Genomic DNA, 18,138 nt, shown 5'->3' with positions numbered 1-18,138 from the left:
TCTATGAGAAGGGCCTCTCTTCAGTTTTGAGGTTTTGGATAAACATCTGCTTATTCCATTGTCAACTGAAAATAGACATGAAGATGGTTAGACCTGAGACACACCCAGTTGCCAAAAACACTGCTCCTCATTTGGCTTCCAGTACAGCTGTACAGTGCAGGGTTACAGGAGAAGGTTGGAGAGCTGCCCCCAACACACCTCTTCCACTCACCACCACGAGCTTCGCTGTGCCCTGCCACGGTATTGGGGGAGAGGCTGTACTGGTGTACGGCTTTCACCTTGATTGCAGCTCATAGTTAGCACTGGGACTGATGCACCAGAGGTGAGAACACAGCCCAAATTGGACTCGGGTCAAATTCAGAGCTTTGGTAGCAGACTGAATCTACATCATTTCACACAGATGTTGTTGAGGGGCAATAAGGACAGGTCTTTCTAAAGGGATTTTCACAGTTAGTCTTTGTACCTTGCTTAAAGGTAGAGAATTGCACGATGTTACTTCATTTTTAAACTCTGGGAGGCACAATGGGAACATTAAACTTCTGTGGTTATTTCTGTGTTGTTTTTTTCTTTTGGGGGGGGGGGGAGTTGGTTGGTTGGTTGTTTTTTTTTTTTTACCATTTCCAAATAGAGAGTTTTGTTCCTACACACTGAGATGGTTTTGGTTATTCCTCCACAATCCTCATCAAGCTGCCTTGCTCAATGTGGCAAGGCAGCCCCGGAAGCAAACAATATCCCCGCCATCACGCAGGCCTTTAGAGGTTAATAGTAGCAACATCCGTGCTCCATGCTCCTGCCAGCAATTCTTTGGGAGGCTGGATGCCCTGTGAAGGCAGCGTGGCTGCCTCGCAAGATAGGGAGAGCCCAGTGCACAGCCACGCTCTGTACCAGCTGGTGCTCTCGTCTCTTTTTGGAGTACTCTGCCCGTTCTTCAAATGGCATGGTTGTGGAACTTTGCAGTGAAATCTGCATCTAAATGAAAAGAATGCAACATATTCTGGCCACATATATTTGTAGTAAAAAGTGCTCTTGGTCAGGGACAAGGGAGTTCTCTTTACCCATGCAGCTGGTATCACTATTATCACTTTATTCACATTCTTCCTTGGCTTCTTCCCACTGCTGTGCATTATCTTAGAACCATCCATATTATAGCCTTGTCAGTTTGCTTTACCCTTGCCCAGTCTTCAAAGACGGTGGATAAATCTGCTTTACCATATGGATGCATCAGGTAGAGCAGACACGGTATTGCCTGAGCACAGGAGGCATCAAAATACACTAGGCTGGGCTAACACAAGAGAAATACCCAGTGCCACAGGACAGAAAAGCTCCTGCCCTCCCAGATCCATGGCACTGGCGTATAAATGATGCACATGAAAGTAAGATTTACAAAACCCCCATACTTATTTTATCGTTTCTACAGTCACTTAGTCTAGCCCACATTGCTGCTCCTCACAAATTAAACTTGGACCTGGACTCAAGTACATCAAACATTTTCAGTAGCAAATTGGGTTATACTCCTGTGTGCTAAACTGTGAACTTTGCCTACAAGGGGCAAATCTCAAACACGGTGGGTACCCAGCATTATCCCTAGTAAGGACACTAAAAACCGTTGTGCATTTATAGTAAGAGTGTCGTTAGACAAACCAGCTAGATGCATCATAGTCTGTATAAGTGCAAGTCACTGGGGGAAAAGATGGGAGTCACTATTAACACCACAACAGCATGAGATAAATGTGTGTGTCAAAATAAAAGCCAAGTTTAAATGTATGTCTGGCAGAAGGCAGAGGAAGACCTCCCGCTGATTTCAAGGCGGCCAGCATTTCACCCCTTGCACTTGCCAGTGCAGGTCCTACCAGCCACGTCTTCTGGACTGTGAACTTCCTTTGAAGGCACTGGGCGCTCTGCATGGAGGTGGGTTTCAAACATCCAATTCTCCAACAGCTGCAATTCAGCAAGCATGCCATGTGAAGAAGAGAAGCAGCAGAGTAAGTGAATAAAGGGAGAGAGCTAACTGACTTTGCTTAACTGTTCAGTCATCCCAGTATTTCAAAAGACCATCTACACAGCCATGAAAATTTAATCTAGAAGAGACAATACTGTGGTACAAAAAGTTTATTTAGTCAAGATTTTGTAAACATTTGAGGTAAATTAACATTTACATCAACTCGTTTCTTACAGAGTTTAATACACAAGGCACTTCTTTGAAGACAGCACTTTTTAACTGTTTACTGCTTTTATGGTTATTATAAGTCCCTGATGGCCCAGAAAACTTATGTTTGTTGTCAGGTTCTGTCATGTAAAAGACAAACATCCAGTAAGCAACAAGAAAGCTCTGAGTAAGCTTTCTTATGCTTTACAACCCTTTAACTGTGAGAAACAGTGTCAATGGGAACAGGAATATATTCTCCATCTTAAAGTACGTTCACATTTCTTGCATAACTCTTCAAGGACGAAAACTTCTGGAATTTGATTGGCATCTTACAATGAACTTAAAATGCAAATCTACAATTTCTTTTTCACATCAGTGTTTTTTGCTTATGCAAATAGTCCCATTACCTTTAATGATCTTATTTGCAAGAGTAAAAATAACTTGGATGAAATTGCATTTGCAGGCTCAGAACCATATTGTTGGCTAGAAAACAAAACATTTACCTTTTTGCAAAATCTACGTGTAACAGTGCAGTGTTTCTCCACGAGTAGTTTGTTTGGAATTTTAAAGCAGGCTGTAAATTTAGCTTTAAAAAGACATATGCCACAGCTAGTTTTTGTCATTGAACCTCTACACACACAAGAAGGCGTATCAATAATAATGAACTTAATTCAATAGTAATGAATTTACTGGGTAATAATTAAGTTTATGGTGGAAAGTATCTTTTTCCATAGTGTGCTCCCTATATATCCAGCTCCCATAGTTTAAACATACAGAGAAAACTGATGCTATAGATCAGTGATCAGGTTTCATTTTCTTTAATGGTACTGCCTTATGTCTGAAGAGTTCCTGTGTTAGAGTAAGACACTTCTGACATTTCACTTTTAGGTTTAAGATTTTGGCAGAGTCGTTCTTTTACTTCTCATACAAATGTAAACTTGGAAAACAATTTCATCCAAATGTGCAATCTGAAATCAAAAACTGAATGTAAACTTCAGAAAATCAAAATTACAAGAGCACACTTTTCACAAGAAAAATCAAAGTAAATGAAACAAAAACATTTGGGAATAAAAAAAGCCAGCCTGTTCAAATCCATGGTGTTAGTGTATGTATTAAAAAAAAATAAAAATAAAAATAAAATAAGCTGAGGGCTCAATGTTCTGCTTTTGCAGACAAGCTTTTGCAGACTGTTATCACTCACACAAACTCAGCGGAATGCAACAATTCGCATCAGCAGAGGGAGTGGTCCCATGAATCACCGAAAAAGGACCTAAGTATTCATCTGAGTTTTAAAGCTTGCCTTAATTATTTTACCGATCCTACACTTATGTATTCATACCAGAAAATAATCTCAAGAGCTGCAAAATGTCAGACATTTAATTAGCTCCATGTGCCTTTATAAGTGACAAATATACTGAGCCAAATCAATCCTTGGAACCATTTTGCACACAACTGGCTTCCAAATTACACCAGAGAAGAACACAGCTCATCTACTTCATCAGTGGATACTACTTATTTTCAAGGATTTAGGATTTTTCAATGCCAGCATGGACCAACAAATTCAAGGAGCACTTTTTTTTATCTATGAAAAACCAAGAGATTGATTTTCATAGACAAAATATACCACTTTTATAAAGGGAAGTTCCTAGCAAGCTGTTTTCATTTAATCAAAATAGAAAGAGAAGAAATGTGTGGTTTTAAATCATCTGTACTTGGTTTTCTTTTCTATTAACTGACAGCTGCACTAATTAAAAAGCTCAGTGACAGAAAACAGATCAACTGTGCCCATGGCCAAGAAACTATGTATTTATGTGCAATATAGATATATTTTTATTACATCTTTGTAAAACTATTATGAAGAATGTAATGTTGCCATCAGTGATTTGAAAAATGTGTTTCATAGAATTCCTGCGGTTGGAAGGGACCTCTGGAAGTCAGCTAGTCCAACCCCCTTGCTCAAAGCAAGGTCAACTAGTAACAGGGAGATGACTCACTGCAAAAAGAGTAGCACATCATACACCTGGTAGCCTGTTCAAAGAATATCTTTTTTGTTGTTTTTTCTTTTTCTCTTCTTTATAGTTTACCTTAGATTTTTTTTTTCACTTTAGTTAAGACAATCTTCCCACATTCTATTAAAAGAGCAAAAAAAATTGAGTTGTTGTTTTGTTTGGTTGATTGATCAGGCATGATTCTGTTCCTCTTCTGCAATAACTGGCTTCAGGTTGGGGGTGTGAATACAATCTTTCAGGACTGTGGCTTGAATGGCCATGTGAGCAGGCTAAATCAAAGTACTATTTGCTACCAGACCCCTCTTTGGGATTAACTAATGTCTAAGAGTAAAAAACTTGAAAATTAACAGATATTTTTGCCAACAGACTCTGTTCTGCAAGTTAGTCAGTGTTTGTACATTTTTTCCAGAATTACGGAAGATAGCAAACTAATCTTTTTTAATACCAAAACAGGGCAAATACCTTTAATCATTGAAACACTCACCTTTTGATACATTAACTAATACCTATGTACTGAAAATATCTTATTAGACACTAAATAATTTCTATCTGTAATTCTTATTCAGGAAAAGAGTGAAAAGGATTGGGCCCTATCATAATTTTTCCATTAGTTCCCAATTAAGATCTGTAGTATCTGTAGTCTTATTTTAACACTGTGCATTAGGACAAATCCGGAGTTTGGTCCTTATGCTTTACTCACATATGTTGAATTCAATGATAATTCATGAGCAAAGATTAATTAAAGTATTCAAAATCTGCCACATCAATGGGATTTTTTTTTCCAACAGATCCCAAACATGATACGGCAACTAAAAGGAATGGTAAGCACTAAAGGGGAGTTCAGCCGAAACAGTTACCTGGGCTTAAATGAAGAAACAATTACTGGACTCCAAATGAAATTGTAGGTAACCAAGAAGCTTGACACTGTAGAGTTATTTGGTGGAACTTAAACAAGGTGATCCTAAAAGCACAACCTGTGAGTTGTAGCTTTGCTTTCTCAGACTAGTATTGCTTTGATGTGGATCTGCTCTGTCAGATTTCTCTTAGGGACTACAAAAGACTTTTTTTCTCCCCCTGAACCTAACAGAACAGAAAGAAAAAAAAAAGAAAAAAAGAAAAAAAGGAAAAAAAAGATCTTTGACAGCTTTCCGGCAGTAGTTACTCTGCCTGAAAATACCATATATTCCACAAAAGCACCCAAACTCTCCGCAGGCCTAACCACACACATTAATTCAAAAAGGCAGACTAGATATCAGTTGATCCTAAGTTAAAACTCTCTCTCTTCTTATTTCTTTATATACAATATGGATGCAGTCCTGCAGGGGACACTCTCTAAGGGCTGCAGTAAGTTACAGACTGCAAGATACAGGGCTCCATCAAACAAAAAGTCAGTTTTGCTCTCAGGCCTCGATAAAAAAAGCACATATTCCAGTTGGTCTGGTTTAGAGAAACACACTCCAGAGAGACTTTGGCTTCATTCTTCAGAAGCATAAAGGAAAGGAAAATACAGCCCATGAGTTCTGGTGTACTAAAACACAGAGATGCATATTGCATTCTTGCAGCAATTTAATTATTTGGCATTTACCAAAACTTAAAAACTGCTACTATAGATGCTAATACGGCTAAAATTTTTGAGTGCTAAATTCCGCCTTCGTTTACATCTAGGCAACTGTATCACCTCTACGTTCAGCACAGTTGCAGGAAAACAACACAGAGCAGGATTTAGCTTTTAGCTTTCTTGCAGAAAGGGGTTTTATGGCTTATAACACAGAAAATTCACAAGAGCATGCCCGAAGCTGAACACCTAATAGTAGATATATTTATTGTACTGCCGTACATTGACTTTTAATGCAGTGTCTGCCCCAAGATCCGTGGCAGCAGAAAGACTTCTCACCTGCTTCACTACAAGCAGGTCAAGAAGTCACGAGACAGCACACCCAAGGGTTGCAGAACGGTGCCTCCGACCATGAGAAACTCCTTCTGTCTATTCGAAAGGAGTTAAAAAAAATCTTTCATCTTGAGTGGTGGGAACATATTTTAATTGTCGAATAAAATAAACACGTTGAGGAAAACATTTAACAGCAGAGTAACTGGCAATTTTAAGTGTTTGCTACGGGGTGACCCTGCTTCGCCTGAGGAAGGGCTGCACTGCCAGGCCAAATACTCTGACCATGCAAGGGGCTATGCCAGTGTGTTTGACTGCTCTTCTCCAGTTACAGTGCTTCCAATTGACAGCAGCCATAGGACCGACTCTGAGCTTCAGTTCCTTTGGATTTTGCTTAGAACAGAAGTTGGGCCTAATCCTGTGTTCCTTTGTACCCAAACTCTTACAAGCCTTACCAAGCATGCAAAATTCCGACTGATTTCTGCGAGAGTACTTGTTACAAAGGATAGGAGGACTAAGTCAGTTAAAAGGAAAGCTGCACCTTAGAAAAAAGTACCCAGCAGTTTCCTCCACCCGTTTTTTAAGGGAAATGCACGATTTTCAAAAGCAGGATTTTAATGTCTTTATCTAAGGCCCCAAATCTACACTCCTTCTGGCTCCCAAAACTCCGTATGAATTTTAGTTTTGATTGAATAAGGCCTGCGAGATCCATCCCCAAATCTTGCTCCTTGTTAAAATGAATGGAAATTCTGCAAGTGACTTCAGTGGGATCAAAACAGACCCTTTAGCCACTAGCATGTTGCCCAGATATTTTAGCCACCTTTTCTGCAATATAGTGTTGTCTAAATCTGTTTTTACGGACTTGTCAGACACTACAGATTGATGTTAAAGGACAGGGTAGATCATAACAGGAAATAATGTTGCTTTGGGACTTTCACCATTAGTTAAGTTTCTTTCCCCTTACATTTTCTTGTAAGATCAAAAATCAAAACTAAAATGAGTAAGTACACATCCAAGTAAGTTTAAACCTACAGATCAAAATTACTCTAAAAATGTTTAAATACTTAAAAATATGCACTCAAGTTTACTTCTAAAAAACTTTTTTTCAACAAACTTAAGCTGGTATCTAATAGTCTAAAATGCAGAGCTGTACTTCATCCTATTGTTTGTCCACAGGCAACGTATGGGGCCACAATGTCTTGAAATCATAATCCTTGCTTTCTGAAGAGAAATTGTTCTGTGTAATCATTTCTGAGGTGTGTGGTTTACATTCCTGTCCTCTGCTAAGCAATTTCAGAAGCCATCTAAAATTATAATCAAACATGCTGAAATGTATTTGTGGGCTTAAAAAAAATGGTGTGATCATGGTTGGCAAACACTGGATAGAAGGTCAAACTGAACACTTCCTAACAGGTCAAGAGTAAAAAAAAAAAAAAAAAAAAAAAAAAAAATTAAAAGGGAGAAAGATGAACTTCAAAGTGATAAAATCTATTACAGGGGTTACCTAAACTTTGCCCAGCCAAGAGGATCACACTGGCAACTTGCCATGAGCACAAAGGCTTCATTAAGCTGTGTTATACGGAAGAGACTGCCGTCGCCTTGGTCTTTAACATGGCAAGTTGTTCCATAGAGGTGACGGGTGCCAACAGGCAATATGCCATCCTGGTGTTTGCCATCGGGCTCTATTAGGATTTAAGAGGAAGAAAATAAGTCATGGTGTCTGCTCACGAACAGCTTGTGTGAAAAGGCTGGAAGGCAAGGGCGTGAAGGAGATGATGGGCAGGCACGTGGGCACTAAGGATATCAATGTTCTTCTCAAATCAAAATCAGCCTCGGGGCACAAGACCAGCTCCCATCGCCATCTGCTACCTGTGCAGGCCTCCACTACGGCTGCCCTTGGGAGATCCGCCACGGACATTAAAGAGAGGGGGGTTGGTCTCCTGGCCCACGGGCTGCGCTTCGGCCACCCCTGACCTATTAGAAAATGTTGCTATTTTTCCCCACTACAACTCACAGAGTGCAAAAAAACAGCAAGCGTCAAAGTTTGAAACCCAGGCCTTTCCCCGCCCGCGCCGGGCCTGGCCCCCCCGGGGGCAGCTCCCCTGCCCGCTCTGCCTCCAGCCACCTGCCCCGCTGCGCTGAGGCGACCGCGCTACACGGCCAGGTCGTCTGACCTGGCTCTGCTGCTGCTCGACTTACTGGCCCTGCTCAAGCGCCGCGTGTCGACGAGCAGCGGCGGCTCGTGCATCTCCACGGTGGTGCAGGCGGCCGAGACGGGCCGTTCCTCCGCCAGCTCCTCCTCACCCTCCACGTCCCACTTGGTGCCGCTCGCCCCGCTCAGGCTGGTGCTGCTGCTGCTGCTGGCCGCCGCGACGGGTGGCCCGGCTGGGGGTGGGAGAAGCTGCTCCAGTGGCTCTTCCTGCTCTGGGAGGGGACGCCGGACGCTGCTGGGGGTGGAGGAGCCCGGCGAGCTGGAAGGAGCCTTCCCCTGCCGCTCGGCTGCCATGTTGACCCAGTTCTGCTCAGCTGCCAGGGCATGGTTTTTGCTATTGAAGTAGTTGATGACGGCCGGCGTAGGCGTGGGGATGGGCGTCGGGATGGTGACAGGAGTGGAGACGGGCGTGGGGGTGATGGCACGGTGCCTCTCCTCAGGAACTGGTGGAGCCACGGGGTAGCTTGCCACTGAGGCCGTGTTGGAGGGGGGCCGCGCTCTGGGAGCAGCCGCAGCGTAGTACGGTGCCATGGTCACCGGGGCCAGCAGCGGCGTGACAGCGCGGGTGTCAGGCAGAACAGGAGGGGGTGCCGTGGTTGTTACCACCACGGGTGGTGCCGGCGGCGGCAGGGACACGGGTTTGGTCTCCCCTGTTACCATGACCGGTGTCAGTGTTGTGATCGGCATCTCAAGGCTGTACTGGCTCGTCATGCCCTGCTTGAGCTTCTTCCACCCCAAGTGATATATCTCAAGCATGTTCAGCAGCAGGGAGACAGAGGCCACCACCAACATGAAGATGATGAAGATGGTCTTCTCAGTGGGCCGTGAGATGAAGCAATCCACGGTGTGTGGGCAAGGTGGGCGGCTGCACTGGTAGACTGGCTTTAGCTCAAAGCCATATAGGAAGTACTGGCCCACAATGAAGCCCACCTCAAAGAGTGTCTTGAAAATGATGTTGAAGACGTAGGTACGGAGTAGTGCGCCCCCCATACGGATTCTACCGCGCTCGTCACGAATTGGCAGCTTCTCCTTCCCCCTTTTGGCAGGAGGATCCTTGGCGTTATTGCTGCCTCCACCACGACTGCCAGACATTGCTGCTCCTGGGTAGTTGTTGTCTTTGACGCTTCCCTTCTTTTTCAGTTCCTCTTCTTTCTCTTTCCTCTTCTCCTCCATGCGTACAATGTGCAGCACATGGCCCAGGTAGATGAGGGTTGGAGTGGAGACAAAAATGATCTGCAGCACCCAGAAGCGGATGTGAGAAATGGGGAAGGCTTTGTCATAGCAAACATTTTCACAACCAGGTTGCTGAGTGTTGCACGTAAAGTCTGACTGCTCGTCTCCCCAGACCTCCTCAGCAGCGGCCCCCAGCACCAGTATCCTGAAGATAAACAGCACCGTCAGCCAAACCTTGCCAATAACCGTGGAGTGCTCCTGCGCGTTCTCTAACAGTCTCCCCAGAAAGCTCCAGTCGCCCATCGTTCCAGATTTCTAACCTACAATAAGAGCAATTAGAGCAACGTTAAAACATCTCATAATTACACAACGCTGTGACAGAACAGATTGTTCCTTGACAAATGACATTTCTTAAGTGCACTTCCTTTGGCAGAACATTGCACGCCTGTGCTCAGAATTACAAACCCTGCGTCCCAGGCAGCCATGGGTCTGGGGGAGCACAGGAGCGGGATGCTCAGTGCTCCCACTAGCCACTACAGGTGTGTCTACACACAGTGGCAGGCAAAACACACTCAGAACTAGAATTTCTACTACATTTAAATATTTGAACAATGTCATCTCTCTGTTTCTTCCACCTGAGATGCCTCTAGCTGTTCTTGACTATTTTTAGAAAGGAACAGATGGAAATTGGTTCAATTGATTAGAACATTCTTACTCATAAAGTGACTGCACTTGTATCACTGTGTGATACAAAGTTTGGCTAACGATCTTTTTTTTGTTATCAGGATTCATTTATTATAGCATTCAGGGGACTAGTAGTATCTCAGGTCTCTGCTATTTTAACCCTATACAAACAGATGATTATTCAAAAACTATCAAATGTACAGTTTAATTCTATGTGTACACCATCAACACAAATGTTCTCCAAGCTTACTCATGTTTGAGTCTGTTTATTTCTGGAAAGAGAATTATTGGAATATCTAAAAATATTGGGGAAAATGACAAATTCTGAGAGGAACAGTGGAAAGGTTTCTATACTGTTTTCCCTAATGTCCTGCCACTTGTGGTTACTATACTGCAACGTCAATAAAATTATTTCTAAAAAAAAACCACCATAGCTCTGGGCACTTCAGCAACTGTGCACAGAGAAATAAAATGACATGATCTTACTTCTGTGAGAAACAACTGGCATATATTTTCAGTGGCTTCCAATAATTCATATATGATGGGCTTCTCACGTTCAGTTCTAGTCAGTGACACAATTCTGATTTGGAAAGACTTTTTATTGTATTTTAAAGATTTTTTTTAAATCAGATTCCTTATCAGCTGTCTTCAACTGAGAAACAAGCTATAATTTGCTAGTATTGCTTCTGTTATCCCTGGCTTGTTTTCAATTGGAATATAAGTAAGCATACTGGAATATATGTAAGAAGTACATTTCATTCTCCTAACAAACACACTTCTACCTTTCAGATGTCATCCTTCAAATGAAAACAAACCACAAAACTTTACTTTCATCTGTCTTCAATATTTTCAGGAATAATTAATTGTAATTACAAATCAGATACAACAATCAACATGCAAGAAAAATCACTATTAAAAAAAATATTATCCTGCTATCCCTCCTTTAAAAATTTCAACTTACTTTTATTAGTATAACTGAATTACACTTTGCTCTTTTTACCTTTATACTTAATTTTTTTGTCTAAATACCTGTGTGTGTTACAATTCCCAAAATGAATTCATCATTACATGTAACAAATTACCAGTGAAAAAACTGACTATTTTTGGTATTTAATTTACTGTGATTTCCAGCAACAGTGTTGCTGAATTTCAAGAGGAAGCATTTCCAAAGTCAGTACTGAACATCTTTGAAGCTGTCAGTTAAAGTAGTTATTTTGTTGGTTTTGTATATTGTTATATTTGTATAGCTTGATTTTACTATGAGGAACTGAGATACCTGTAATTGCAGAGTAGTATTCTTCCACACAAAAAGCAACATTTTTGGAAATCCTGGAATGCTAATACACTTTATCCTCAGAAAGTTAATTCAGCACAAACTTCCCTATCTAAAAATAGATATTTGATTTCCTACAAAAAAACATTGCCTTTAATATTATAGAATTCCTTTTCCAGCACAGCATGATAAATTGTAAACTATGGTATTAATATACTGATTTTGAAATACTGATTTTGTACAGTAATGCTTCTGGTCTCAAAACAATTTTTAATATTTCTTTTTTTTTTTGAAATATATTCAAGGTGTTTCTAAAGAATGTATTTTTCTCTCTCAAAATATTAACCCAAGGCTGCATAAACTTTGTTAGGATATTCTATTTCTTTAACACTAATTTAGTATCTTTATATGATTTTTAATTTTTATCCTCAAGCTTAAGTTTATCAGTTTAGTTCTATCTTAATGTTGTTCAGTAATTTTCATATTTTGACTGTAAAAGTTGTTGTGCAGCAACAGCAAAAGGAATAATGTGATATTGGGTGGATTAAAGAAATTTAGCATAATACCAAATTCAGCACTTCATTTATCTTCTATCCTTTGCATTATTCTATCATTTTAAGTTGTCTCACTCTTTGTTTTCTGCCCAGATAAGCAAAGTGGAAGGTTCCAGTAATAAGTAGTCAAAATTAAGGTTTGTTCTTTGGTTACTAATATTTGTAATAGAAAGCTTCTGGATTGGAAAAATTTAGCACACCAAATTTTCTTTATCTTCAAAATTTTGGTCCATTTTCAGCATGGTCACCCTTGCTTCCGTTGGGCTAGGCACCACAAACTGTTCTTAACAAAGAGAGATACTACTTTCTGTTGTTCCCCAAAATGAAGTCAATCTGCCCTCATGAAAAATTATAATCCATGCAGTGTAAGGTGAACAGACAGCAATTGTCTTTTTTTTTAATATGGACACATCAATAAGCAATGTTCACTACAATTAAAGTAGGATTTTTTGTGCTTTTTGGAAGAATTATCTACTGACTAGTGGAAGAACAAAATAATAATTTGTAAAATGCAAAGGAATCTAATTTATTTTCAGTCTTTCTCCATCCACTAATACTACTGAAGATGTTTTTTTCCCTTTTTGCTACAGGCCAACAATGCCCAGTCTGAGATAATTCAGGACACCAAAGGTATGACACAATGATGTATTTCTCAAAGGATACACTTAAAAGGGATTCTAATTGCTTACATTAATAAAAGATTTATATCGAAGTCTGAAAATCCATGCAGTACACAGACAAAAAGTCCTTAAGAAGGCAGTGGATACTTCATAGCATCTAAACTGCACAGAGGTGAAAACCTCAGTGTTCATCTCAGTAATAACTGCAGCAATCATTGCTTTCACCACAAACCTGTATCACCTATACCAAAACATGGGAAGGACATAATTTCCAAAGACAATGCAAAGATACTTAGCTCCAATGGCTAAAGGGTTTGAAGAAATCCAGGTCCTTTATCTCCCTTCATTGTTAATAAATAAACCAGTGAGTAATTCGTAAAGCCAATGTAATGCACCCAAAAATAACACCAACCATTTTAAAGGTGTGTTTTGACATAAATAATGATTAAATAACATCAGACTAAATCCAAGAGCTCGCAGACCTCATGGAATATTTGAGTGGTCACCATTGAGTTCAACAACAAAATACCTACATTTAAATTTAAACAGACACTACTCAGTATTTTAGCTGAGAACATTTCCAAGCTTGCTTTTGTAGTATTAAACTTCAGCTGCATGGTACTACTTCCAGCACTGTTGGTCATGATTTCAAATACAAAGACAGGAAATTGCTTAGTCCTAACCTCATATATGGTTTGTGAAGGGAGACGTTCTTTCCTTCTGCGATTGGAAAAATACAGATTAAAAAATGAAACATCTGTCATGAAACGTACTTCATGAAATTATTAGAGAAATGCTTGCAAAAGAATGACAGAGAATCTGTCTCAGAAAACAATTTGATTCAATAGTATGAAAAGCTAGGATTTCATGCACCTTGGGATTGTGTCATAAGAACTGGGAGCTGTATATTGTTTGTGTCACTTAAAAAAATCATTCTGCTGAGACAGAAACTGAAAAATAGGCAGGTCATAAAAAATGGCATGGAATTATGTTTAAGAATCAATGTTCTGCCATTAGTTACCAAGTTTAGTACAAGCATGAACAGACTTTGTGGATGTTGCATTTGTTTGTTTGTGTGACAAAGAGAATGAGCAAGACAGAGAATAAATTTTAAAACCCATGATGTCAAATATATCCCTCTACAGGAGAGAAGTAATTATCATCTGGCATTTATAACTTGCCAGTTACTTCCTCTATTTTTATTTCTGACCCCATCACAGAAGAGGTTTATCACTGTCAAGTGTATAAAATATATTTCATTTATAATTTCACTCATACATGTATGTTTATATAGGCATATATATATATATACATACACACAAATAATTACACAGCTAGGCTGCATATACTACCAGATTATGACAGCTGGTGTGTTTATGATTTTGTAATACTGGTATATCTAAAAAAGTCCTTTAGCAATTATTTTGAGACCTAACACATGTCTCTGTCAGAATACGAATTCAGCCCACATTTTCTTTAATTTCTTGTGGTAGTCCGTAATATCTTGGGATTTGGGTTTTTATCTTCAAAATTACCTAGGCTTTACAAACCAGTATGAGAAAAAAAATGCTGTTAAAAGAGAACACAACTTGCAATACTTCCTTGTTTTTACACTAAAAGATCAAGTAACTACATATCAGTTTTTTATCTCTGGTAATCCATATCCAATGAAAGGAGTAGTCACTCTGCACAAAGTTTGCAGTGGACTGTGTCATTCCAGACAAAGTGGAAGATCTGAAGGGACAGAATGAGCTACTATAATTCCCAATGAAAACTAATGGTATTTGGTCATGTATGTATATGATACACAACAGCTGAAGTTTCATAATTTGTTTTACAAACTTATTTTGAATGAGGGCTTGAAAGATATATTTCTTATGCTCACAATGTAACAGTTTCAGAGGCTTCTATTATCACTTTCATCACATTTTAAACATTTGTGAGAAAAAAATCCCGTTTTAAACTCACTACTACTGTGAAGTCCCTTCCTTAAATCCTAGGCAAAACCTCTTGACTTCAGTGAAAGTTTGCCCTGAGTAAAGCAAAAGTGCAAGGAGCCCAGGAGGAGAGCTACACTCCACCTGCTAAACTCCTCTGTTCCCCAGCATAGCAAACCTTTGCTCAGACTCACTGCTCACAGGAAAAAAGACAGGAACAGAAAGTAACCCCTTTTCTTCCCCAGCATACTGAAATGCCACCTAAGAGCTCTACTTTGGAATTAAAAGACAGCGACTTACCAATAAAACACTCTGAAAGGTGAGAAGAGTGTGAAGCTACGGAAGAGTGGGCACTACAGAATAGCTGTCGAGCGTGAGGGTGACAGTCCCTACATCCCGAGTGAGTGAAGCATGAATGAGACAGATCTGTCAGGTGTCCACATACGATCAGCCACATGGATCTAAAAACTGCACAGTAAGAAGCGTCCCACCCCCTGCCCCAGATAAATACCCAGATGTACAAAGGAAATATGAGCTTTTCTGGCAGTTCAAAGATTCAAGACCCTTTTTCACCACAGAGAAGCAGGCACCCAGAGGACAGGTTGAAGTACGATGGGACTTCAGGCACATTACAGTAACTGCAAGGCAGTGCCAGATACCCTGTTCAAACTTCTTGAAGTACATTTTTGTCTTATGGAAACTAATTAATTTTTCTTCTAGTTTAATTCTGAAGTGCTCTGGTGGGATTTTCACTTTTCCCTTTAAAGTTCTCTTAAAGGGAAACTCTAGTTGCTCTGGCTACTCAGTTCAATTCCTTCTTCACATCTACATCAGGCTCTTATACAACTATATCACACACTCAGGATTCCTAATAACATCCCAGGCTTATGTGATTTCTTCAGCGAGTCAGGGATGGACCCAAAATAATACCTCTCTGATACTCTGGGGAAATACCCAGAGTATTTTTTATATATATATATATATATATATATATATATATATATATATATAAAAATACCTCTCTGATACTCTGATATTATGGGGGAAAAAAAATGACACAACTTTCCTTCCTGCTAACACTGGCCAACTTTTGCCAAATTGAGCTATAAATATCTTCCAAAGAGTTTCAAAGAGCATTTACTCATTTAAAATACTTTGCATCCCTTTAGGAGTCCCAAGTGAACAAGTGAGTAACTGGTATGTTTTTGGTTAATTCTCAGGCCACAGATGTGACCAGAGTGAGGCAAAAGCCTGGTCCCTGTGTGGCCCAAGGGAGGTCAGCTAGGTGTTTTCCCCATGATCGGGTGAAACCCTTGATCGGTCAGGTAAATCAGAGCTCACTGCATGAAATGTCAGAAGCAGCTTGGGTTATGTTCATTAATGCTGTCATTCTGTGTGGCACCATTCACAAGGGTGGAAGTAAGTCTGTCTCCATGGTACATCTTGGATTTCATTGCTCTCCTAGTGTAAAAGTGGCTTGCAATGCACACTGATGCTCAAAAGTTAGCGGGAACCCTTAAGGATGAAACAACATCCCCTACACACAAACCCTTGCACGGCAACAGCTGTGACAATCCCTGACACACAAAAAAATCCGGCTCCCCCCTCTCCCCTGCATTTCCCGAGGTATTTTATGAACTCTGGACACTTCCCCCTGTTACCAGTCCCCAACCGGCTCCCTCGGCGGGTCAGCCCGTGAGCCCCCGCCCGCCCTACTTACGCGAGGCTGTGTTAATTAGCGAAAGCCGAACTCCTTCGGGGGAGCCCGGACAGCGTCCGATCATTGCTCGTTTAACCGGGCCTGGGGGGAGACACAGTAAGCCCCCAAATTTTAGCTCGGGCTATGGAAGAAAGCAGGGGGGCGCCGCTCCCTACCTGCTGCCTGGCCGCGCCCTCAGCCGCCCGCCCGCGGCGGGGCCCCCGCGGCAGCAGCGGGTCCCCGTCCCTCCCCTCTTCCCCCTCCCCTCGCCCGCCTCCCTCCCCAGCCTGGCCGGGCCCCGGAGGCCCCGTCCCCGTCCCGGGGCCGCTCTGTGGCTGTGGCCGGCACAGTGCTGTTAGCAGCGGCCGCCGCTCCCGGGCGGCGGTGGAAGAGGGCAGGGCGCTGAGGTGTGAGGGGCACCGACCGCCGCCATGTCGCGGGGCGCAGCAGCGCCGCACGGTGGCGGCCCCCAGCCCGCCGGTGGCCCGCTGCCCGCCACTGTGCTTTAGATATATCCGAAATTTAAGTTATTCGCACAAAGGAGTTTGTTTTGTTTCCCTCAGACCAAATCCGAATCCATAAATGGAGGCTCAGGGAGCAAAGAGCCTCCCACGGTAAGCGAAGAGCAGGTTTGAAACCACCTGGTGAAACTACACACATATACAAGTCTATGGGACCTGATGCCGTGCACCCTGGGGTCCTGAGGGAACTGGCTGATGTAGCTGCCAAGCTTCTCTCCATCTTGTTTGAAAAATCCTGGCAGTCTGGCGAAGTCCATGGTGACTGGAAAAAGGGAAACATCACTCCCATTTTTAAAAAGGGTAGAAAGGAGGACCTGGGGAACTACAGGCAGGTGAGCCTCACCTCTGTGCCTGGGAAGATCATGGAACAAATCCTCCTGGAAGCAATGTCGAGGCACATGCAGGACAAAGAGGTGATCCAAGACAGCCAGCATGGCTTCACCAAGGGTAAATCGTGCCTGACCAACCTGGTGGCCTTCTACGTTGGAGTGACTACATCAGTTGACAAGGGAAGACCGACCAATGTCGGCCCTGGACTTCTGCAAGACTGATGACATGGTCCCATATGACATCCTGGTCTCCAAATTGGAGACATACGGATTTGTTGGGTGGACCATTCAGTGGATAAGGAGTTGGACGGAAGGTTGCACCCAGAGAGTGGTGGTCAACGGCTCTATGTCCAAGTTGAGGCCGGAGACAAGTGGTGTCCCTCAGGGGTCTGTCCTGGGACCAGTACTGTTTAATATCTTTATCAATGTCATAGACACTGGGATTGAGTGCACCCTCAGCAAGTTTGCAGATGACACCAAGCTGAGTGGTGCGGTTGATACAATAGAAGGAAGAGATGCCATCCAAAGGGACCTGGACAAGCTTAAGAGTTGGGCCCACGCAAACTGCATGAGGTTCAACAAGTCCAAGTGCAAGGTGCTGCACCTGGGTCGGGGCAATCCCAGACAGGAGCACAGACTGGGAGAAGAACTCACTGAGAGCAGCCCTGCAGAGAAGGACTTGCGGGTTCTGGTGGACGAAAAGCTTGACATGAGCCAGCAGGGTGTGCCTGCAGCCCAGAAGGCCAACTGCGTCCTGGGCTGCACCAACAGAGGGGTGGGCAGCAGGTGGAGGGAGGGGATTGTGCCCCTCTGCTCTGCCCTCATGAGGCCCCACCTGGAGTGCTGCGTCCAGGGCTGGGGCCCCCAGCACAGGAAAGATGTGGGTTTGTTAGAGCGGGTCCAGAGAAGGGCTACAAAGATGATCAGAGGGCTGAAGCACCTCTTCTGTGAAGAAAGGCTGAGAGAGCTGGGGATGTTCAGCCTGAAGAAGAGAAGGCTCCGGGGAGACATCGATGCACCCTTTCAATACTTAAAGGAGGCTTATGAAAAAGATGGAGAGCGACTCTTTGCTCAATCAGATAATGACAGGACAAAG

The 18,138-nt window shown here is 42.2% G+C and overlaps 1 protein-coding gene across 2 annotated transcripts; it reads right to left on the bottom strand.

Annotated features, from left to right (window-relative positions):
* Positions 1 to 2,100: 2,100 nt before the first annotated feature.
* On the bottom strand, positions 2,101 to 16,598 carry GJA3 (gap junction protein alpha 3). 2 transcript variants are annotated; one of them, XM_040544040.1, is made up of 3 exons: positions 16,214 to 16,598; positions 8,240 to 9,745; positions 2,101 to 7,722 (listed from the first exon to the last, which is right to left on the bottom strand). In XM_040544040.1, the coding sequence occupies exons 2-3, from the start codon at positions 9,726 to 9,728 to the stop codon at positions 7,541 to 7,543; spliced, it is 1,671 nt and encodes a 556-aa protein (XP_040399974.1). In that variant the 5' UTR covers positions 9,729 to 9,745; positions 16,214 to 16,598; the 3' UTR covers positions 2,101 to 7,540. The 2 variants fall into 2 exon arrangements, with proteins under 2 accessions (XP_040399974.1, XP_040399975.1); XM_040544041.1 differs by lacking the exon at positions 16,214 to 16,598 and adding an exon at positions 14,794 to 15,431.
* Positions 16,599 to 18,138: the final 1,540 nt, after the last annotated feature.

The sequence above is a fragment of the Cygnus olor genome, chromosome 1, assembly GCF_009769625.2.
Source record: "Cygnus olor isolate bCygOlo1 chromosome 1, bCygOlo1.pri.v2, whole genome shotgun sequence".
In the NCBI taxonomy this organism is placed as follows: domain Eukaryota; kingdom Metazoa; phylum Chordata; class Aves; order Anseriformes; family Anatidae; genus Cygnus; species Cygnus olor.
Note: the sequence above shows the minus strand (reverse complement) of the source record. Positions and strands in the feature narration are given on the sequence as shown.